The 23,991-nt window shown below is 52.5% G+C and overlaps 5 protein-coding genes across 5 annotated transcripts; 3 read left to right on the top strand and 2 right to left on the bottom strand.

Annotated features, from left to right (window-relative positions):
- Nucleotides 1-2,219: 2,219 nt before the first annotated feature.
- Nucleotides 2,220-3,212, bottom strand: J4E92_004247 (uncharacterized protein; the record flags this gene model as incomplete). The annotated part of the gene is made up of 2 exons (XM_051495637.1): nt 2,220-2,941; nt 3,206-3,212. 2 exons carry the CDS (start codon nt 3,210-3,212, stop codon nt 2,220-2,222), a joined length of 729 nt encoding a protein of 242 aa, XP_051354656.1.
- Nucleotides 3,213-4,548: 1,336 nt separating this feature from the next.
- On the top strand, nt 4,549-6,610 carry J4E92_004246 (uncharacterized protein; the record flags this gene model as incomplete). The annotated part of the gene is made up of 2 exons (XM_051495636.1): nt 4,549-5,520; nt 5,573-6,610. 2 exons carry the CDS (start codon nt 4,549-4,551, stop codon nt 6,608-6,610), a joined length of 2,010 nt encoding a protein of 669 aa, XP_051354655.1.
- A 2,901-nt stretch (nt 6,611-9,511) lies between these two features.
- On the top strand, nt 9,512-10,266 carry J4E92_004245 (uncharacterized protein; the record flags this gene model as incomplete). The annotated part of the gene is made up of 2 exons (XM_051495635.1): nt 9,512-9,517; nt 9,538-10,266. 2 exons carry the CDS (start codon nt 9,512-9,514, stop codon nt 10,264-10,266), a joined length of 735 nt encoding a protein of 244 aa, XP_051354654.1.
- Nucleotides 10,267-11,286: 1,020 nt separating this feature from the next.
- Nucleotides 11,287-13,095, top strand: J4E92_004244 (uncharacterized protein; the record flags this gene model as incomplete). The annotated part of the gene is made up of 2 exons (XM_051495634.1): nt 11,287-11,532; nt 11,581-13,095. 2 exons carry the CDS (start codon nt 11,287-11,289, stop codon nt 13,093-13,095), a joined length of 1,761 nt encoding a protein of 586 aa, XP_051354653.1.
- Nucleotides 13,096-16,567: 3,472 nt separating this feature from the next.
- J4E92_004243 (uncharacterized protein) lies at nt 16,568-17,659 on the bottom strand (the record flags this gene model as incomplete). The annotated part of the gene is made up of 2 exons (XM_051495633.1): nt 16,568-17,114; nt 17,652-17,659. The coding sequence occupies 2 exons, from the start codon at nt 17,657-17,659 to the stop codon at nt 16,568-16,570; spliced, it is 555 nt and encodes a 184-aa protein (XP_051354652.1).
- Nucleotides 17,660-23,991: the final 6,332 nt, after the last annotated feature.

Raw genomic sequence — 23,991 nt, 5'->3', positions numbered from 1 at the left:
GGGGAACTGGTATGTTGATGTGTACATGTAGTCTAGGATGTGCTTCATGGTAACTGTGTCGACGTCGGGTATGTGTACTTCTTTTCCATTGTTCTCCTGCAGTGGATTAACATGGGATGGATGTCAATGGGGTTGATGGTACTCACACTACCGTTGAAGCGGAACATGCGCGCGAAATAAGGCGAAGAGGCTTCCAAGATGCTCTTATGGGTGATGAAGTGTTGACCTTCGCAGATGATGGTGAAGTCTGAGGTTTCGTCATTGAGTGCTAGCTTTGTCTCTTTGGTCTTAGGTTTGGATGGTGTTGGAGGAGCTCGATTTTCCTTATCGAAGACCTGAGATGCTTTGATCTGCGGCGTCTTGGGGACGATCTTGCGGATGGTGGTTGGTTCAGTTGGGAGATCCATGGCTTTGATGTGGTCTAGGGTCGGAATGGTTGTAGATCAACACGGGTATTGACAGAGGGCAATGTGTGACCATGGGCGTCACGAGAGCTACGAGCTCACATGGAAAGGTATTGTTGATCGCAGATTGTTTGATACGGCTGGTTACTGTCGCCTAGAGCGGGTGGGGAGTGGCTCGCGCAGCCGGTCTCATCCCAGCTTCACGCCTTGAAACGATGTCGTTACCACGGCGATAATCGAAACGCCTGCGGAGAGCAGGCATCGATCACTTTCGGCGCATGGATCTGCGATGGAGGTGGTGAGCGTGAAGATGACATGCCCTAGGCAAACATGTGGCGCTGAATAGATCAGCCCGCTTCTAGTAAGCTTTGCAGGGATAGACAGCGCGGCGATGTGCGCACCCGCGTCGATGACGCGCATGCACGTGTTGTGAGTTCAGGCTATTGTCGTTTCTACGGCCTTGTTAAAGTGAGGACTGATAGTCGATCGTGAGCATTGTAGTAGACTAATTGTGACGTCATCGCGACTACCTCTACTACGCCTGCAGACATTAGCCGACGGAAACCGTCAGTCTGCCGATGGAAATCATACGAAGACCAGTCTCCAAATAAATCAGCACCGCCGCTAGCATGAACCCGCACGCATACCTGAACATCTTCCCTCTCCGCCTCAGCCCGTACGAAATGAGCAGCATAATGTCAACAGCCATTACCATAAAATCCAACGTCTTGCTCATAATTAACAAACCGCCCACAAAAAGGCAAGCATCGCAACCCAAGATCATCAAAACCTCCCTACATAACGCGGCACCCCTCATGACAAGGAGCTTGTTCTGATGCCTCGGCTGTCGTATCATAGCGACCTGACCGCTCGTCTCGATCACGATGCATAGAGCCTGGACGACCATACGCATGGCAGTCTCGGACAAATATGCCCTGAAATCCGTGCCCAGCAGGCCATAGAGAATTAAAATCTCAATGGGAGCACCGTAGAGATTATCCAGCCTCTTCAGAAGGCCTATCAACAGGAAAAAGAGTGTCGCGCCCCCCAAAGGTACAAAGACCAGCTTCATGTAGCAAAGCCAGAACGAGAAAGCGTCTGCCCATGTCAACTGTCGTGCGAAGAAGCCGTGTGAGAGTAGCGCCATCTTCTGGTCGTGGGCTTGTGTATGTAATCGACGTAGCAGAGGGACGCTGGCGAATTGCGGGCCTGCGAGTACAGATCCAACCAGCAGTGCGTAGTCGATAAATGTCTCGGTGCAGTAATTCGACAAGAGACAGCACATTGCGTAGTCCATGCGGCTCGCATAGCTGACGGCGAGAGGAACTGCACAGAGAGAGCAGTTTGTCATGTTGAACTTTAAAGTCATCGTCTTGAGACACTCGCTGCCGATGAGATGCCCGCAGGGTAAGAGTCGCACGGCTTTGCATGGAAGTTCGGTAGGGTCGTCTTCGTTGTCGATGGAATTGAATGGACGCATGCATACGTAGCATTCATCCTCTGGGTCGGGCGATTCCACGTCTTCTGTTTTATAAGTCTTTAGGGTGGCTGTGATGGTGTAGATCGGCTGGATTGCTGTCATTGCGATTTGGGTGATGCGGAGGAATAGCGGGTTGTGAAGTCGTGTGGAAAGTTGCAGTCTGATGCCGATAGCTACTTGGAAGGCTCCGTCTCATGGTAACATTCACGTGGAGTGTACTAACAAACGGACATTAGTGAAATGAGTGAGATTAGCAACGAATAGTTACAATGTCCTCTAATCAAGATCTGCACCCTCCTCGTGCCAAGTAACAAGATACTCTCGACTAGTATGACCTAAAACATCATCATTGCTTCGCAGGACGCAGCATGAGCTGTCGCCAAGTTAGCCACACTCGACAACGACCCCAAGCTCGAAGGCAAACTCACAATGAAATCCATCTTATCCTCTCCACTCCACCTCCTCAAATCCAATTCCACAGTCTTCACAGGCTGGAACCCATGTCTCGCATACATGGGCGCACCCATGGGGCTCGCTTCAAGGAAAGCCTCAACGCCGACATCATCTGCTTTCTCGCAACCCCATCGCACTAGCAGACTTCCCGCTCCCCTCCTTCCATGTTGCGGCAATGTAACCAGTGTGTCTAAGACATAGTATGGCCTCTTCCCCAGAATCTCCCGCTTGTTCGAGTTGAACAAGTTGAAGAGTTCCGCGAACATCTCCGGGTCACTTTCTTCGTATGGTGGTGGGACGGTAAGACCAGCGTCGACTTCTTCCCAGGTACGTTCCTTTGCGCCGTCTTCTTTGGGTTTAACGTAGCGCCAACGTGCGCCTGCGATCATCTCGCCGGTCGAGGTGTCGACGCACTTGACGTAAAGTATGCCCTTGTTGGTTATGCCATCGCGGATGTCTTCTGTCACTTTGTCGAGGGTTTCCTGAGATGGCTCGCCGCGGGCGTAGAGGATCTTGTTGACGGTGGGTCGGAAGACTTCGTGACGTATGCGCATGTATTGCTCTGCTTCTTCGGGCTTGAGAAGCGAGACTGTGAGGTTCGGGTCTGGCATGTTAATGGTTTGAAGACTGTGGGAAAGAGACGGAAGACACTGCTCTACAGTGAAACGTAGGTAGTGGTAGTGAGAACTATATCAAGGAAACTGCGTGTACTTATGTACTGATGTGTTTGCCTAGGGCAGAGTCATACCTTCCGCGTTTGGCGTCGCCCGGCATGCCTGTCGGAATCGGAGTAGTCAACCAATAGAAGTCCGAAGCGAAAAGAGTTGGAAGTGCGATATGATTCTTCTTACCCAGAAAAATGATGTACCTGTCATTCTACATCCTGCACGCGAAAGAGCTGACGCGGTGGCCTTGTCACGTGGCCATCAATGGATGCCCAGGTGATGCAGCGGAGGTTGTTTCCTGCGGGGGAACAGGGCATCATTCAGGGCTTAATTACCCGTTTGCGGCGGAACGTCTTTTTAGTGTACCATTTTCCAAGATGTATGATTCTTCACTATTCACTCACGCTGTCTCATGTTGAGTTTAGCCATATTGCTATGGTGTTGTTGTGTTACATGATGAGACCGCGAGTGGTGGCCTCAATGTATCAACGTAATCCATGTCCCATTTGCCGAGGCGCTAGTCTGGAAGCGGTTTTTTCCATCCCACAATCCTACAACGCTACCACCTACCTAAACAGAAAAGCACTGCGAAAGCTACTAACCTAATTCTATTGCTCTATTACTGCTGTTTCTACTAGTTCTACCCCTACGCGTACTGCAAGCCGAAGCTAGTAACAATCTAATTTGCTATCTCCCTCTTATGTTTATGCAGGTTTTCTAGAATTAGCCTCTTACAAGGTGTAAGCTATAGCCTTAAGCCTAGCTTCTTAAGTAAGGCCTTAAGTGCGTAGATCTTATCTACTTAATACGTTTAGCCTAGAGCTAGAGCTATAACGTTAGCGCGCACCTATATACCTAAACAAGTTATATACTATTGCTAAAGTTCTATAGCAGTAGTATACTTATTTTCGCTCTACTTATAAGCTTAAAGTAGTTATGCATCTATTTACTAATAATCTTAATATTAAAAATAGCTTTTATTAGAGCGTTAGTATAGCTAATAAGTTTACCTTAAAGTAATTAAGTAGAATTTAGAGAGCTAAGCATATCTATTTCTACTAAAAAAATAATAAAATACTAAATTTACTATTAATTATAAAGAGGGTCTTAAGAGTCTTAATTACTTATAATTATAATAAAGAAAAGAAGAGAATAGCAGAAGGCGCTCTTTTATAAGTACTTTAAGCTTTAACTCTAGTTCTGTATAAGCTATTATAAAACTTATTAAATTAACTTATTACGTATTTATTATAGAGTTATCTTAGCTACTATAGTTAAATATAGAGACAACTATTCTAACAAACAGCTCTAGTAAACTACTATTATTAACTTACTAACCTACTAACGTACATACCTAAAGTCTTTTACAATAAGACTTTAAATTCGAGCGCAAGCCCACAAGACCGCGAGTGGTGGTGCTGCGAGGTGCTGACTGCGGAGGCTCGCCTAATCCTACCGCGTACCAGGGTCATCCCTGCAACAATTTCTCCCTCACTTTTGCGATCGCGCGCCTGCAGCTCTCGTTGCACATTCACGACAAACCACAATGGCGCCCGCAAAGACGATTTCACACAAGTCCGGTGGTCACCAGCGCTACACACCCGAGAAGGCGAAAGACCCTGCGCGATTCCAGTCCGAACTCGAGGGCTCAGACAACGATGCAAATGCAGGCGCACTGCAGCCCGTGAAGGAACCACAGGACGATGACTTTGAGGGGTTCGGCTCCGAGGAGGGAGTTGGAGATGGCGGGGCTCAGGACGAGGAAAGCGATGGCGGGGCTCAGGACGAGGAAAGCGATGACGAGAGCATAGACATCCAGACGGAAAAGAAGCAGGAAAAGCCTGTCCTGCCGAAGGATGCTGAGGAAGAAGAGCTGGAGCGCATGATCTTTGGCGACTCTGAAGGCTTCCGTCAGGGTCTGGAGAACTTTTCGCTCGACCCGACCGCAAACGCATACGGCGATTCATCGGACGAATCTGGCGCAGAGGAGGCCGACCTCGACGCTGTGGCAGATCAAGATCTATTCTTCTTCGATGCTGGCCCAGTCGCTGCGCCTGCGGGCTCCGTTGCTGCAAAGGCAGAAGAATCAGACGAGGACGATGGCAAGCCGGCCTGGGAAGATAGCGACGACGAGAGGCTTGTAGTCAGCTTGGCGTCGGTGCCGCAACTGAGGAAGCTGCGAGAGACGGCAGACGACGATATGGTCAACGGCAAGGAATATGCTCGACGGTTGCGGAAGCAATACCAGAGGTTATATCCTACGCCAAAGTGGGCGGCTCATGCGACAGGCAAGGCTAACAAGAAGCGCCGACGGGACATGGACGATGACGAGAGTGGTGACGAGTCTGCGAGCGACATGGACGTGGATGAAGAGGATTTGTCCACCCAGCCGCTGGCCAGGCTACTCAAGGATGCAGATATCCTGTCACAAACCTCGAGAAGCGTGGCCAAGCGGAGGAAGGTGCAAGCAGGCACTATCGACATTCAGCGACTGAAAGACGTCGCAAAGGCTGGCCCGGTGAGTATTGCGACGCCAATGTATAGAATCCTCTTACTGACTGCTACCTTAGTCTGCGATAACGTCGCTATCCTTCCACCCCGCGTACCCGCTGCTCCTCTCCTCTGGTCCTAGCTCAACACTATACCTTCACCACGTCAACCCCAACCCGCCGAACCCGAACCCTCTGCTCACATCCCTGCACATCAAAAAGACTCCTCTCGTCACAACAGCGTTCCATCCTTCCCCCTCGGACTCGCGCATCTTCCTCAGCGCGCGACGACGTTACTTCCACGTCTGGAATATCGCGACCGGCAGAGTGGAGAAGGTGTCGCGTGTATACGGTCACCAGCACGAACAACGGACAATGGAGAATTTCTCCCTCTCACCGAACGGCAAATACATGGCTCTTCGGGGCTCCTCGAGAAAGGGTGGCGGTGTTATCAACATTCTGGATGCAAGGACACTGCAGTGGGCGACACAGGTGCGCGTCGAGTCAAGAGGGGGTGTTGCTGACTTCGCATGGTGGGGCGACGGCACTGGTATGAGCATTGCGGGCAAGAACGGAGAGATAACGGAGTGGAGCGTTGAAGGAGGCGTCATAGGAAGATGGAACGACGAGGGTGCTGTGGGTACCACAGTCATCGCACTCGGTGGTAAGAGCGGACGTGAAAGCTGGATAGGTGGCGATCGATGGGTGGCCATTGGCAGTTCCAGTGGCGTGGTCAATGTTTATGACCGGCGAGCATGGAGCGAGAACGACCCCTCAGTCAAGCCTGCCAAAGACGATTCGAATGGCGGTATCCCCAAGGTACCGAAGCCGGTACGCGACTTGCAGAACCTGACGACACCAATTTCGCATCTCGCATTCACGGCGGATGGCCAGGTACTCGCCATGGCGAGTCAATGGAAGAACAACGCAATGAGGCTGGTGCACCTTCCATCGGCAACCGTCTTCAAGAATTGGCCTACCGAGAAGACACCGCTTGGCAGAATCACAGCAGTCGCATGGGGAAGGCCGAGCGAAGAGGAGGAGAGAGAAGGTAGCCTCGCACAGCTGGCAGTCGCTAACGAAGCTGGACATATCAGAATGTGGGAGATAAGAGCTTAATTTTGGAAGCGTCGACGTTAGAGGACGCCAAATCACTAGTGTTTCCGGACCAGTCTTGTGGCTGGGGTTTTTGACCGAGAGTACTGCACATATCGCACACAAGAAGTTTAACATGTTTTCGAAGAAGCAGCGCAAATGGTTGCCTCACCTCTGCCCTCCAGTGATGAGCAAGCTGCGTCAACTACGAGGGATCAGTCACGCGCGGGCTCTTGCATGCTGGATCGCAACTGCTGCGAACTCCCGAGCCGAGGACGGTCAACAAATATTCATCTCGCTTTCCAACTATTTTGCAAACTTGTCGCATCGTCCTCACTCTGGCCATCGATCTACCGTCTATGCTTACTCTGTTTTCACCGCAATCATGGCAGGTACACTCCCCACGCACCCGGGCTTATACACTCGCCTCGTACGACTATCCTCCATCACCACAACAGCACTTTTGGATACCTCTTGCACCACAGTCATTGCACAACAGCCTATCAGCAACATCTTCGCAAGTGCATCATAGCAACAACATTTCCTCTCTCATCATGGGCAAAAACAAGATCCGCAGCAAGAACAAGCCAAGGAAAGACAAGTCCTCCATAAGCGACACGAACGGCTCAAGCACCCCCTCGACGTGGACATCTGCTCATGGGGCCGTCATGACCAGATCTACTAGCAATACATCTGATCGCCGGCAGTCACCAACAGAGCCCCCTGGGAAAACGCTCCATATCCCGACCATCACCTCGCTGAAAGATACAACCACATCCAGCCCTTCCACTGGCTCATCGCCCGCTCCTCCGACTTCACGCACCAAAGGCGCGGAAGACAAACGAGACTCGGTCATTTCAGGTACATGGGAAGGTCCAAAGCAGCAGTCCAAACCCAAAGCTACCACCGCAGCCCGGCCTCGATGGGGCTTCAGGCCTCGCAACTGGTGGCCATGTCGCACCGTACAATGGATCTACCGCTTCTTCGTCGCTCTGACCCGGATACGCTGGACCGACAAGCAAACGTCCAAGGACCTCATATTAACACTTGCCTTCGTCGGTATCGTCGTGGCCGGTGGCTACGTGGCCCTAGACATCCTACTCAACGCAATACCTGGTGTCTCGGCTCAAGGCGTCGATGGCAACTGCAGTATCGTCTATGTCACTGTCCCCGGGCCGATCATTACCATCTCCCTCGTTGGTGCATCGCCAACCAATCCAGCGGAAGGCACTTACTATTTTTCTGTGGTGAATAGTACGACGGAGTGGTTGGACAGTATTGCGCCGCCGAGTCAGTTCAGTACGCTGCCTACCAGGACGGTGGATGTTACGCCAATTGTCTCTTCAGTAGGGTCGACGAGTATACCTTCTTCTGGCGCTGCTGTCGTGTCTTCAACGTTGGGACCGACTACATCGGCTCTGTCCTTACCGGCTCTATCGACTTCGTCGTCTGTAAGTTCACCTTTGTTGGGCTCAACATCATCTGAGACATCGAGCTTACCTCGGCCTATCAATCAACCACAGAGACCTTATCCGTCGTTTCCTGCGTCAAAGAGCGATGACACAATCAGTAGCGGGTTGTCTACTTCGGTCTCTACTCTGTCTACAATCATATCGCCCTCTACGGTCTCTCCGATATCGAATACTATCACCTCATCAGTCGTCTCATCAAGCAATATGCCGGGTCTGAGCTCAAGCATACTCCCAAGCACGCCTGGCGGAACATCTTCGGCGCTACCAACCGGTTTGAGCGCACCGACGACTTCTAGTGCACCTACAACGTCCACAAGTCCATCCGGTGGTTCGGCTTCCCTACGCCCCGGTACATCGACAACAACCGGGGGCTCTTTCGTTTTCCCATCCACGCAGAGCGATGGCTTCACCGTGTCTCTGCCTAGTCCCACTTCGGGACCGACTCTTTCCGCCGACATATCGTCAAGTACCTTCATAAGCCTGTCGAGCAGTATTAACAGTCCTGCGATACCATCGTCAACAGGTCTTACTCAAACGCTATCTACATCAACTCCCCTCTCGCCAAGCAGCTTCAGTTCATCTACTCTTCCTACCAGTGTAGGTAGCTCCTCCGTTATGCCATCGACAGGTTCCACTTCGTTGCCCTTCTTGACGTCCTCAACCGGGAGTTCCATTGCGGCACCGACGACGTTATCGAGCTTGACTACGTCATCCACTCCAAGCAGTACATCCAGCTCTACACCGTCGTCGAGTCTGCCAAATGAGCCCGTAACCAGTATACCCGGTCCAAATACCTCCACCGGCTTTGCTACGCTATTCCCGATTACGAACTCGTCCTCGAGTCTGAGCTTCAACTTGACGTCTAGCTCTTCTACGCTTTTGACTTCGGCTACCTTGACAAGTTCTTCTGTTAGCTCTAGCTCTTTGGCCGATAGCTCTACGTCGTCTGGTAGTAGCCTAAGCCTTCCGTCCGCTACTACCTCGTCCAGTTCACTATCGAGCTCTTTTTCAATCTCGCAAAGCTCTTTGACTTCGAGTCTGACCGCCAGTACCGTATCCAGCTCACTATCAAGCTCCACCCCAGTTTCACAAAGCACTCTGACTTCTACATTGACGTTGACGACAACTACCTCCCCGCTAGCGACGTCGTCTGCTCCTCCAGGTTTTAACGCCACGTCTTTGTTTAGCGCTCGGGCTATGACGAAGGTGATATCGTATGGGGATGTCGCAATCAGCTTCGTCTTCCCGTCACCCAACATCTCAACGACAGTGTCGTATTGGACAGGAATATATCCCACGGTGACTGGACCAGAGCCTTCAGATCTCCAAACGATACCTTTGACGACACGGACTGAGCGCCAGACACCGATCTCCGCCCTGCCATCCTTTGAGATCTTCTCATCCCGATCCAGACGTTTCAAGACGGTAGTGACGACAGTGTTTGAAGACGAGGATGAAGGTACGACATCACTAGCGAAGCGTCAAGACATTCCAATTACTGTTGTTGTGCCCACCCCAACGCTAGAGACAACGATACTTGCGACAACGACCGTGGCTATTCCGGATGCACCAGGACCTTCATCGTGCGGCGAGTCGGGCAATTTCACGCTGACTTTCGATGACACGGTCACTGGAGACGATGACAACACTATACTGCTCGTTGCCAGCGGCATGAAGAACCCTTATCACCATCTCTTCTACGGAAACGGATACACATACGTACCTGACATGTGGGAGCCATACCCCGCAATCTCCCAGCCAAACATCGCCATGTTCCTGCCTCTGACCGGGCGGCTCCTTCCCAACACGCCTTTCGCGGGCACGATGCTTCCTGGCGAACTCGGCGCTGGCCCACGAGCTTCAGTCAACGCATACTGGTTCAACGCGTACTCCGCTCACTTTGGCTGCGCTCTCAACGGTCTCACGCCCTGCACATTGCGCATATCGGGCTACCGCTACGACACCACTCTCCAACAAGAAGTGCTCGTCGCAGAACAAAACGCGACTATCCCGGCATGCTGGGGCTACATCAACTGCCGCCTCACTCAGATCTTCTTCAACGACGACTTCCGCGCGCTGTCTGGTATCCAGTTCAATGCCTACACATACAATCTGGGTATACCGCAAGTGCACATGATGGATGATCTGCAGATGGAATGGTACAACAACACCTGTTCGGCGGGTATACTACGGATAGGACACAGCTAGTGTGGATCTAGGGTGTGGCGAGGTTGAAGTCATCTCATCAGGCATACAATATGTTGTTAGAGGTGGCGATGATACGATTAGCATAGTATATCTTGGTGAGCAGTATATCTAGACGAGAGTTGAATGAAGTTAGCCCACATGAAATGCGCCACTTCCTTCGCAGATGACCGTGATGAAGCCTCAGGTGACGGCTAGACCGTCGCGCTGCAATGAGGCGTGAGCTCTCCATCCGCGTCCATTGGCCGTCCACGGCAATCGTCGTCCGAGATGTGTTCCAAGGTGTTTCAGACGGCAGGTGCCATGTGAGCTGGACGGCATCCGAAGACGCGTCGGCAGCCAGCCACGGAAGGAACGACGCGTAGCGTGGGTGCAAGCTCTCCACGGCGACTTCCCTCGTCGACGTCCAGGGTCCTGTTATGGCGTCACGCGGCGCCGTCGGATTTCCATGTCACGCGCGAACCGCTGAGGCTGCAGCTCCACGCGGTGCGCGCATATCGATATAGCCGGCGTATCATTCTCCAGCATAGCTTTGAATTTCCTTTTTCTTCCTTCTCCAAACCTCGCTGCAGCTCTCATTCGTCTTCCCGTCTTCGATTGTCGCATGTCCTGTTCCCGCCTCAAGCGACGTGCCGCATCTGCCTTTACCGCGTAGATACTAGCGTTTGCGCGGCAAGCTTGACCTCTTCACGGGCGCAGGTGATAGCAGTCTCTTTCTCGGCTTTCGCTGCTCAGAGGGAAATTCTCTCACTGCTTCGCCGAAGGTAGACCGCCGACCCAGGCCCGAGGCCCGCTACCACAATTTGCAGAGCTATGGCTACCTTTGCGCCGACCAATTTTCCCTCAGACGTCCGAGACAAGCCACCCCACCAAGAGCCCCCACCACAGCATCTCCAACACCACGGACCCTTCTCCCATCAGCTCAACCCGCCCACCGCGCCTCAGTCTCAGTCGTCGAACCCCCCGCCGCAGATAGCCAGACGTGCCTCGCGCGACCTCCGGCCCCAGCACTCCAACGGCGCAATGGCGGGCGCGAATGGCCATGGGCCCATGGCGGTGCCGGGCGGGCGCGCCAACGGCCACGAGCATAGGGCAAACTTGCGCGAGATGGGCTTTGCCGGCCCGCGCAGCCCCCCAAACAACAAGAACACCTCACACGTCCCCTGCAAGTTCTACCGGCAAGGCGCATGTCAGGCTGGCAAGGCGTGTCCGTTCCTGCACTCGGACGAGCCGCTGACGGAGCGGGCGCCCTGCAAGTACTTCACCAAGGTAAGACATGTGCGGGACGAGGTGAATCATCGCTAATTACTGTACCAGGGAAACTGCAAGTTCGGCCAGAAATGCGCCCTCGCCCATATCCTCCCCAACGGCCATGTCGTGAACCGCGGAAACGCCGGTAACCACTTTAGCCGCATGAACATTCCACACCACCAGGAGATGCCCATGAACAGCTCGCTGCTTACCATGCAGGCGCACATGGGCGGTATGCAGCCAGGCTACCCGTACGCCATGCCCGACGAGTACGCGAACCAGAAGAACCAGTACGACATGATCCCGACCATCGACACCACCTTCTCTTCCCACCCAGGCTCCAACTATGGCTCGCCGCCAAACGAGAACGGCCGACTCCCGATATCGCCGACACAGAAGGGATTGAGCGTGATGGATGTGGGACTTCCGGCGTCTTTCGACAGCCAGGGTGTCTCGACCATGGCGCGATACGGCCCCATTGCGTCTTCAGTACCCGCCAAGTTCCTCGCAAACTCCCCGCCGTCCTCGTACCAAGCCGATTCGCCCGCGCTACGAAACCTACATGACTCTGCGTTTGGAGATGGTCTGCGGAGGGGCATTGCAGGACTTGGGTCGTCTCCACCAGAGTCGGTAGAGCAGCCAGTTGGACGGAGGATGCTCCACTCTGAGCTTGCCGCGAATCGCTCTCGGGGCATCATGTCTTCGAGTGTAGGCGCGCGACCGACGTACAAGGACGAGGAATGGGATGAGACGGACATGATTGGCAAATTCGAGGAGGACCTGCTGCCCAATTCGTTGAGCGATCTTCTAACACCACAGGAGAAGATGCGCCGCTTCTCGCGCGACCAGGGCGAGAGCGACAACCGCACCTCGCAGTCCAGGTTCGGAGTCTCGCCAACAGCGTCAGACCTCAAGTACGGATCACCATCAGCAGCCACGGCTTCTCCCTCGCGATTCCAGTCCATGTGGGCCAAGCCTCGAGGGCCGACTTACGATGGAGGATTCGAATCAGGCTCACTACCCGGCCAGTCGGCATTCGGACACGTCGGCTCACCCCTTCGCAACTCAAGCCTCCACCCGGGAGCTAGCCCTTCGTTACGCGCCATGAACCGTCCGACCACAGGCGACATGAGCCCATACCTCGCCTCACCCCCGCGCCAAGCGTCGATGTCCATGATCAGCCAGCAACTCTCGCGCACCCGCATATCAGCCCGTGACGAAAGCGGCATCACCAGCAACCCCGTCCACCCCGGCATCAACCGCGTCACCTCCGCATCCAGCATCGGCAGCTCCAGCGGCCGTCTCGGTATCGACCGCGCAGTCAGCAGCAGCAGCATCAACCGTGAGAGGATCGAGGAAGAGCAGGGTCTGTTCAGCATGGAAGAGGAGGACGATCTGAACAAGAGCAGGGACGGCGCCTCGACCACGTCTAGCAACAGCAACAAGCGTTTGAGCGGTCTGTCATGGGGTAGTGGCGGAAAGGGTAGCCCGAACCTGGCTCCTGTTGGTGGTCATCGGACTGCTGGTAGTTCTGCGCTCGGCAAGGAGACGGGTGCGGGTGCTTGGGGTGGGAATGCTTGAGTTAACGGACGAAACCACGACGCACAAAGTAGCTGGACGCCCAGAGCCAATTCAGCACCAGAGGCCACCCACCCTACCCCACGACCGTTATCTCTACGACATTCTTCCCCTACATCACTCACTTTCAAAGAAAAAGGTTGGAAAATTCTCAGCGTTCCCGGCGCAACTTGCATACAGGGTCCTATTACTCTCACAATACGGACCCTAATCCCTCCCATCTTTCAAACGGCATATACATAAAAGTCTCTTAGCTTCGGCTTGACATGATCAACCAAGGGCGTACACAGCACATTACGGCACGGCACGGCACGGGCATGTGCCTTTTCCCCCAATTTCCTATTATTTCCTTTCTTTATGAGTAGGCGTTCGTGCGTTAGTGCGTTGTTATCATTCTTTCCCGACTTCTTTTCCTCACATGAATGGTGCGTCATGGGCAATGGAGTTATATAAAGATGAATAGTTAGTAGGGGTTTATGGCAGCAGCTGGGCTTTTAGGCTGCATGCTGTATGGGGGTAATGTAGTGGATGCGATGAAGGTCTTACTGGAAACGAGTATTTACGATGGCATATGAATGAGCATGGATGAGATGGAGGGATGAAATGGATGGATAGGTAGCTTTAGCTGGAATGTATATATACACATTTATCCTACAAGACATATTCCATTCCCACTGCGTGCGTGCGTGCGTGAACTCTACGTGATTATCAGTCCGATACATAAAAGGTATCTGCTCTTGACTCGGTTGGAGTTGATACTGGAGGCGATTGCCGTTGAAGGCCGATGTTCGTGGAGGGGTCGTCGGGAACAGACTTTATGTGCAGGTCATAAGGCTCCCGACCAGTTTGGGGTGGCGCCTGTCCCTGCTGTTGTGCAAGCTCCTCAGGCGACAAGTCACGGGCATCATCATAGTAATAGGGAGTGCGAGTTTGCTTGGGATGGCCTGACTGCGACTCGTTGTCGCGCTTCGGCCAGATATCGTTGGCTCTGGTGGTATGGCTAGGTAGTCGAGCACGTGACAGCTCAATGTCAGATGCCCTGCCTTCCTGCATTGGTGTAAAGGCCGCACTCTCAGCAGGGCTGTGAGACGGACTTATCGCAGTTTCTCGATTACCCAAATGCGTGCTCGGAGTCGTAAAATCCAGCACAGGTATAGATGGTGATCGTTCAGGTGATACGAGCTCCATATGCGGAAATTGGTCGCTGTTGGTCAACTGTGATCGGAACTTGAAAGATGAGTGGGAGCCAAGAGGCGGGACCGGGTGAGTGTTTAGCTCGCTTTGGCCAGGTTGAGAGTCTCCTCGCGCGTTGGGGAGAGGAGAACGTCGGGTTTCACTGCGACCAGACAATGTTTCGTGTGGCTGTTTCTGTTGTTGTTGTTGCTGCTGTAAGAAGTTTGGTGGGAGGCTTTGGCGAGGGTAGTGCTGAAACCCGGGTACAGAGACTATTTTCTTGAGTTGCTGTTCCCGTTCCTGTGCTAGATGCGCTTCCCTCTTGTCTAATCCTTGATTTGACTTTGCTAGCGGGCTGTAAAGGGCGTTCTCAGGGCTCGTCTTTGGGGCTGCGTCCGCTGGAGAGCCTTTGGTATAATCCTCTGAAGGCGGTCTTCTGGGGTTCTGAGAACTGTCCATCTTAGCTTCCCCGGACGCCTCGACCTGTTCGAGTGGCTCTGCTCTCATCTGCCGTTCTGCCCAGAAAATAGCTTCAGGTGAGGGAAATGTACTCTCACCCCCGCCATCTTCCCACCCGTCCTGATCGTCCTGGAACTGCAAGATCTGCAATACTTCGAGCTTTCTTTCATCCACCCCGTGAGCCAAGCTAGGATGTTCCCGCACCCAAGCCTTGAGATCATTCCAGTTCTTAACATCAGGTGTTATGTGCTGTATTATTCGCGAATCCAGCACATTAGGAGGGATAGTCTTATCATCCTTGAATTTGATAAACCTTGGGTCCATCTGCAAGAGTTCTTGGGCAACAGTGATCCTTCGTGCGAGCTCAACAGGGGTGTTCTGAAAAAGTAAATCCTGCTGTTCCTGTGCAATTCCTCTTTGCGTGGGGCGAGTTGCCCGATCCTGCAGATTCTGTTGGTGATGTATGTTCTCTGTTTCAGCATCTATCTTGCGTTCTACCTTTGCAGGTATGAGCGGGATCTTCGACTGGTTGTGATTTTTACGCGTATGCGCATTGAGTGCGGTTCTGTTCCCAAAGCCAATGCGGCTGTATTGGCAGGACGCTATCTGACAGTATAGGCGTTGAATATGGACAGTTTCGTGTTCGGATCGGAGTTCCGCAGTCGGGAAGCCTAGCGATAGCCTTTCACAGTGTGGGAAGCGGCATCGAAAAGCGGTGGAAGCATATGATTCATAAAACGCCCGAAGTGTGGCCAACGCAATGCCTTGAACGTGTTGTTGCGTCAAGAGATACACGACGGCACTCTCGTATGCGTGAGCCAATCTGCTGAAAAGCGTTCTGTCGGTGTTGTTGACGTAAGTATCGATGTCTGGATTGGGCTTGGTAAGCTCATGAACAGGCTCCCACGGAGGTGAACAGACGATTTTGAACTTACCAGAACTTTCATCGCCATCGAGTTGACTGGCTAATTGCCGAAGACTCAATACATCGAGCATCAATTCGTAAATCGGCATATTGGCAAAGACCTTGAGGTGTTTATCTACTAGGCTATTGTTAGGTTTGTCCGGTTTTGGGTGTTGATTTACAGTTTGTCCGAGTGTGTGGAGGCAGTCTTTGTGATTTCTGTGAAGGCGGGCTAGATGACGTTGAAGGGGTTGATCCAGACCGAGACTTCCGCCCTCTGATGCGTATTGTGAGCAGTGTTCTATCCAATGCTCTATCGCGTATGGTAAGAGCCTGTAATTACCGCTCACAACGAGGGGAAGATAGTCTGTGGGGTTGCTTCCCAGATGTATGAGTCCTAGACCGCGCACGATGACAACAGCGCAGGCGGACGATATGTCTTGTGCAGCATCGATTGCTGGAACAATCTGCGGTGTTCGATTCCTCAGGAGATATCTATTTAGTCGTTAGACACTGTGATCACAGCTCATCGGTAGACTCACTCCTTTACCGAAAAATGAATTGGTACTATCGTCGAATCAGGGAGCTCTTCGATGAGTGGCTTGCATTGGTTAAGTAAAGAAGCGTTAGGGATACTCCGAATCTGAGGATCAATGTCGTGTGGAGACATAGACAGCGCCTGCAGCAGCTCAGACTTGTGCAAAGGTCTTCGTGCGAAGCAGATCCAGCTCAGGATACGCGGTACACCTCCGTGACTCTGGGACCCTGGGGCGCTACATAGACGAGCCAAGATCTGTTCGTAAAGAGCTGATATATTAGAGGGAAGATTATCGACAACAGTACGTAGCTCCTCAGGGGTATACACCGTATCGAGCGAGTCAAGCACGAGGCTGACCCACAGGAACATGCCTGCGCGAAAGTCAAAACTTTGATCATCACTCAGTGGTTTGGGCAAAACCTACCGTGGGACTTCTCAAGCAGGGTTTTCTCGACATGAGCCATAATCGACTTATCTGGATCAAGCTCGGCGAAGTGATCCGGGAGATCAGAAAGCTTGACCTTGACAAAATTGGCGATTGACTGAGTGACTGCGAGACCTTCATTGGCATTACTGAGAGAGATCGTCATGGATGATTTGTCCTTTTTACGTATGTTTCGCAAAACGTCCATAGTCTCTCTGCTGGAAATCATGATCTTGCAGATATGGGAGGATCTGTCGGTCGAGATCATCTGCGAAAGGTCCTTGAGAAGCTCCTCTTGATCTTGTGAAGCCCATTCGTCGATGCCGTCTACGATCAGCCGCACGGAGCCCAACCCTTGAAGGAGCTCAGGCAGAAGTTTCAGTAATGCTTTCCTCGTGGGTTTTGGATGCGATTTGAAGTAGACGTCATGGACGTAGATGGCCAGATCCTGATGTTTTTCGATCACTTGCGAGATGAGGGATCGCAGTAGACAACTTGGGCCATCAGAGCGGCTTCCGAGGAAACTGCAGAAGTAATAGAACACGTGGAACCCCTTAGTCTCAGCGTGTTGCACAAGCGCAGAGCATATCATAGACTTCCCTTGAAACAAGTCAGCAGATGAGCTTTAACGGCAGTCTGTTAATATACCGGCCCCTGGTTTTCCGCAAAGCCACAGGAGGGGGTTCTTTGCGCTATCTCCTAGCCAAAGCTCAGTCGCTTTGTGTTGTGTAAACCAGTCGCAGCTACCTGCTAAGTAACCTCGGAGGCGCCGGTAGAGCAGGTCAGCTGGGAGAGTATCAGTTGTTTCCAGCCAGGTCAAAACCCTGTGGAGCTTGGCCTGGTTTTGTGTACAAGGTCAGCGCGTCTCGCATACACTAGGGGTACTAGTCACACTGACAGCGGCCCAATCGCGCTCTTGTTGCTCCCAGTTCTCATCATCGGCTTTGCTACGTCGGACAGCTTCAGCAATGTCCGCCGCAGCAGCTTCCTTGTCAGCCAGCTCGCTGTGATACTCCAGGTTCTTTAGTATACCATCGAACCGAGACTCGAAGCCCGCCCACATAGTCATGAAGAATATAGACCATGCTGTGGCGGGTTAGCAAAACACAGCGTCAGGCTGGCAGCCAGGGTACTTACATTTCCTTCTCACAAACTTGTAAGCTCGTCGGTGAAACTCTATAATGTCGGAGTACACCAAAGCTAGCACCTTTTGAAAGTTGTGGTCGCCAACAAGCGCATCGCCGAGACGATCCAAGCGAGGAAGCATGTCCCCAATTTTGCCGTATGCTTCTATCAACTTTTCGAATGCACTAATCGAGTCGGCCGTGATCTGTTCGTGTCAGTGAGCAACACGGTGAGTGCCAAGACGTACGACTCACCATAAGCATCAGCTTTACTGGTGCCCATATCCATGGCAGAAATGGCGTCCCATTGCACAGCACCTCGACTACCTTGGAGTAATGCTCCATCCCACGAAGGAATGGGTCCAGCCGAGCCATGTTCTTTTGCATCCGGCGAGCGCGGAGCAGCCGCTCGACACGAATCGCTTCATCTTGGACATCTTTGAGTTGTGTGTTGTGAAAAAGTCGCTTGTCGTCCGGTGTGACAGTAGAAGCGAACCGCTCGAAGGCATCTTGAAGCGTGCGGCGGGCTTGAGCTGAAGGAGCCGCCATGCCGAGGTCGGGCCGTGCGCACGCGTGGCACGTCACCGAGGAGCGATGGAGCGCAGAACTGGCTTCTCCGTCTTTCGCGCTCGAGCCCGAAGGGTCTTTTCGCGAGGGAATTTCGATTTTTCTGTGGATCAAGGGGAGGTGCAGTGAGGCTTGTCAGCAGCGCACTCAAGATTGACAACACCTGCGCACGCTTGTACAGCCCCGTAGGCTGCAGACATGTTTACTCAGCCCCAGTGGCTTGCATAGCCTGCCTTCGCATGCACCTAACCTCTCTGCTTCCATCCTCAAGTATGACGATTTGCAAGAAGCCGTCTCTTGCGTCTCTGAACGGCCTACAGTATGCTTGGATGTCTTCCTGAAATCGTTATCGATGAATTCGCTCCTCCTGCTCCAAAGCGACGGCGATTGAATACCCCTCACGCGGAAAGCGTCGCAACCGAGAGTGCTTGCAATGCATCTGATCATGGAGCCTCAGCGCAGATACCACCATCGGCTGCCTGCGCAACCTCAGAAGATATAGGAGAAGATACTGTAGTGTGCTATGGCATGGTGAGCGGCGTTCTGCCCACCTTAGTGGTCTATGCTCACATCGCTCAGATATCAGATCTTGAAATACAGAATCCTCCCCATCATGTCGCCTCACGCATCTCTACCGAAAGCGCGATCCGCTTCGAATCCCCGCGCCTAATTACTTGTGGTAGTACCAATACACCGATCGGGCGTCTGGATGGCTATGCGGGCGAGCTGCTGCGACGGCTGGCAGTCGATGACGAACTCATATTAGAACTTTCACTCTTCACGGCTCCCATCGTTCCCCCGACGGAACGGAAGAAACCCAGAGGTGATTTGAAATACGCCGGAGCTACAATATATGGTCCCAGACGCCGCTCTGGCGATGTGGGCGACTTCTTGACTAGAGCCGATTGCTACTTGGATGATCCTGTCAAATGTGGCCGCAACGTCCCCTACATGAACCCTCAATGTCTGTTCACTCTTCACGAACGACCGCCAATGACGTTCGACTTGTTGCAGTCGAACCGACCACATGTCGATAGTTTCTCACGAGCCTCCCTCGATGTCTTGTCTAGTTTCGAAACCACTGAACATTTCAATCTATCGGCCAGCCCGACAGCTCTACTTACCGAGCTGAAAGAGTACGTATTCTGTCGTGAAGGAGGTAAATCAGCTAACCTGGTACCAAAGACATCAGAAACAAGCCCTTACTTTCTTCCTGCAACGCGAACGAGGTATGCATCCAAACAAAGATGGCGTTGGTATATGGCTGCAGAAGACAAGCGCAGGACAGCCTAGGTGCGTATGCCCAAGACAAATCTTCAAGACTCAACGCTAAACCTTGATGTGCTCCAGGTTTGTGAACGCTGTGACTGGTGAAGTCAAATCTACGCCTGGTCCGGTGTGGCGTGGTGGGTTGCTTGCCGACGAAATGGGTCTTGGGAAGACGCTGAGCATGATAGCTCTGATCGCTTCTGATCAAGACCGCCGTTCAGGAGACGATCGACCCACAGGCTATTCTACGTCCGAGACTGGCATACCATCGACCCTGATAGTGGTACCACTGAGCTGTAAGAGTGCATGTGTCGTACGACTTTACAATTACTGACGTCTTCTGCAGTGTTCGGTGTCTGGGAATCGCAATTACAGAGGTTCGTCATCGCAAGCTATGCGAGTCACTCTTGCTGACCTTCATTAGCCATGTTCAACAGGGCAAGTTGGCATGGTGCATGCATCACGGCAAACGGAGGTTCAAGCTGAAGGACCACGAAAGACCGCCCGGTAAGTCGTGTTCACGTACACGCTACAGATGATACATCGACTGACGGGCCGCTACATCACTAGAGATAGTGTTCACTACCTACCAGACCCTCGAGGGAGAGAACCGCAGGAGCGTTCGGGGCATCGATTCTATATTCTCTCATCACTGGAGACGCATCATACTCGATGAGGGTAAGTTAAAACGACTCTCTTACATCATGTGGCTCAATAATGACTGACCCTCTTCTAGCACACACAATACGCAACCACAAGACTTCTACTGCGCAAGCAATGGCCGCGCTCCGCGCGACTTCTAGATGGGCAGTCTCAGGCACCCCGATTCAGAACAGCCTGCTCGACTTCCATGGCCTCTTCAAATTCCTTCATTTCGCCCCTTACGACGATCCAAAGGTCTTCGATGACGATATCTCAAACATATGGCGTACAAAATCTGTCGAGGAGGCTGGCGAAATGTTTAAGACACTGCTCTCGCGCATCATGATACGTCGGACCAAGGCTATCCTAGATCTGCCCAGCAAACACGATCAGTTGATACGTGTGCCATTCAATCACGAGGAAGAACGACATTATCGCCAAATCGAGCAGCCCGTTCTGGATATGCTGGATCGCACCACAGGAAACGGCAGTCAAACCCAGGTCCCTTGGATGACCGCTATACAACAGATCAACAAACTCCGCCTTGTTTGCAACTTAGGAGTCTTCACTCCTTCGCAAGTGAACGGTTTCTCCCAGCCTGGCAGTTTAGATGACACGACATCCGTGATGAGCGCCCGCTTCTCAATGGGTGGAGGATTTTGCGAACTGTGCTTCCAGCCAGTAGAAACGTCAATACTTAGTACTGGACTCCGTGGTCCTACACAAGAACAAGTCTATTACTCAGCCTGCAGCAAGTTCTACTGCGCCGAGTGCTCTTCGAGTCTTCACCATCGATCACCCGATCCATGCGCATGCACGGAGCAGCCGCGACCCTGTCAACTGCGTCCTCTGGCATCCTTATTAGCTACTCCTAGTCTAACGCCCACGGACAGTCTTTCCCCTTCATCGATGGATTGGGACTATGCCAACGAGATTTCAAGCAAAGTATGGGCGCTTGTTTCGCAGATCAGGTTGCGTCCACAGGAAAAGCAGTATGTCCACCACGACCTTGAGCACGTTTCTAAGCTAACCTCTCGCTAGTGTCGTATTTTCGTCCTGGACATCAAGTCTCGATATGGTGGAGAGAGCGCTTCGGTCTAATGCAGATCAAGTCATTCAATTCGTCCGAATCGATGGCAAGGTGCAGCCGAAAAAGCGCAGCCTTGCTATGGAACGGCTTCGTGACGACCCTGGTATACGCGTCATACTGATCACCATTGCTTGTGGCGCCTGTGGGTAAGTTTACGAAAATATTATTCATGAAACACGAACACACTAACAGTTATTCCAGTCTGGACCTGACAGCGGCATCTGCAATCCATCTTCTCGAGCCCCAATGGAACCCATCTCTCGAAGATCAAGCGCTCGCTCGCGTTCATCGACTCGGACAGACTCGTCCTGTCACCACCATACGCTATATCATGAAAGACTCGTTCGAAGAGGTACTCATGCCGCAGTAAATTGTGGAAATATGAACTAACACGTCCACCAATAGCACATCCTCAAAGTTCAAGATCGCAAAAAATTGCTCGCCACAACGCTCCTCTCAAATGGCTCTTCGCTCGAGGTAAGCAATGCGCATACGAACACCTTCAAGCTAGCCTTCACATACTGACAAGCTGTTCTTAGAACCTGCGACAATTGCTGCACGAAAGGAAAGGCGGTCAACATGCTTAATGGGACGCAAGAGCATCGATGGCTAAACGCAATATATTCTTCTTATCATTTGTGCCTGAATTCCAGTTCCTGATGATTGCAAATACCCCCATACGAGGGTACCATCAAGGTGGTTATTTATTGCGGCAGTCGTGACTGAATCGCCGCTTCCTTTGCTTCATCGCGCACAACTTCAACATTATACTGATGCAAGCTTTCATGTGAAGCCTTCCCCAGGTCTCGTAAGTAAATTCAGTCGTGACGTATCTAATGTCTAGCTCGTGATGATAGATGACTCTTGTGGATGGTTCTGCGCCTCCCTCTTCGCGGGCTGCTGGTGTTGATGTAGGTGGCCCGTGCATATCGCGTCTCTACCTAGGTACGCGTCGGCGCGTCATCCTCCATCGCCATCGCAGGAAGACTCTGCGAGCACTACATCCCCAATCACCAGCAACACCCGCACATCACCACCGTAGATGCCTTCGATTACACGCGGCAAAATACCGACGGTATTCGCACATACCGCTTGCTGCTACATTGCGTATCCACAGACTTTCGGACAGCATGTTTAGAAGCTGCGCACGGTAATCATCGTATCCCTTTCTGCGTGCTTCCTCCTTCTTATTAAACTCCACCTTCTCTTCTCCACTCAACTTTGTCGAAATCGCGTCAGCGCTTTCGCGCTGCGTATTCTCGCGTTGGTCAGCCTGGCTCAGCTGTTCGTCGTAGAGAGGAGATGTTGCACCAAGACGGCAACGATGGCAGCCACCCAGGTTCTCGTCCAATTCGCCGGTCCCTTGAAGATCAGGCTGCTGCGCGAATGACAACACTGCAAAGTTCCAGCCCCTGCAATCAGCGACGTAGCCTCCAAGTGAAAGGGTGAAGGCTATGCCATCATGCCATGGGCGAGGGTTGGTATTCTCTCCCTTTGCTGCACAGACCGTGCGTGGCAATTCCTAAGTTGTCTTAGCATACCTGTGTACCCCGCACACAAGCACGTGATAAAGTCTCCATCCCAGCGCGCCACTCCGCGCAACCGTTGGAGCAGCTCAACTCGCCCCGTTTCACTCCAAGACACAATGCCTGGCGATGTTCAACTCGTACTCCCGCGCCGCGATCCGACAATTGAATGATGGTATCAACGGAGGAGAGCTATGCGTGCCATGCCAGATAGCTCTTGAAGAAGACGAGCGTGCAGGCTTCGCTAGCATTGGTACTCCAGCCTGGGAGAACAATGGCTTCAGAGAGTACGAGGAATACCAGCATCTTATCGAGCCTATTCTCTATTGCGACTGTTGCCGTCATGTTCTCCGCACTCGAGAGTTCCAGAGACGACAGGGAAGAGATCAAAGTCCATCAGTTGATGCGCAGAAGTATCCTGGGGACTTCAACGGGCTGACAACGTGTGTGTTTCTACATGATGATGACCTGGATTCGCAGGAGTGTGAGGCGGCCTTGAAGGACTTCAAGGTTCACAAATCAGATTATAGTCGGACAGTAAGACATCACTGGGCGGATGTGGAGTTGATCAAGAGTTGGCTGGGTGACTGCGAGAAAGACCACGGCCATGTCTGCAATGAACACCAGACAACAGTTACTGATACTGGGCCGCTTTTGCTTTTGGATGTTATCGATGATCGTCTCGCGGTTGGGAACTTCAAGGATCGGTATTTCGCCTTGAGTTACGTTTGGGGCGCTTCAAAACAGTTCCTGACCCTGATGGAGAATTACGACCAGTTGCGCCAGCCCCGGACTCTCTCCAAGCAGCCTTTGACTCAGACCATCAGGGACGCAATGACTTTTGTCAAGAGCCTGGGCGAGCGATACTTGTGGGTTGATACGATGGTAGGCGAATTCAGCATGATGCATCGGGGCCTTCACTTACGAAACCCAGTGCATCATCCAAGATGACGCTACCAACAAAGCGAGCGCCCTCGCCCAGATGTGCGCAATCTACAGTTGCGCCATGGCCACGATAGTGGCCCTAAACGGAGACTCCGCCGACGCCGGCCTACCCGGCATTCCGCCTACGGCCCGCAACACAACCGCAACCTTCGTCACCCCTGGACTACACATGGTGGAGCGATCATCCTTGGAGAACATGTTGGCAAATCACACCTACGATGGCGTAGACGTCGAGTGT

Source organism: Alternaria infectoria (assembly GCF_024043175.1).
Source record: "Alternaria infectoria strain BMP 0036 chromosome Unknown scaffold_5, whole genome shotgun sequence".
Taxonomy (NCBI): Eukaryota; Fungi; Ascomycota; class Dothideomycetes; order Pleosporales; family Pleosporaceae; genus Alternaria; species Alternaria infectoria.
Note: the sequence above shows the minus strand (reverse complement) of the source record. Positions and strands in the feature narration are given on the sequence as shown.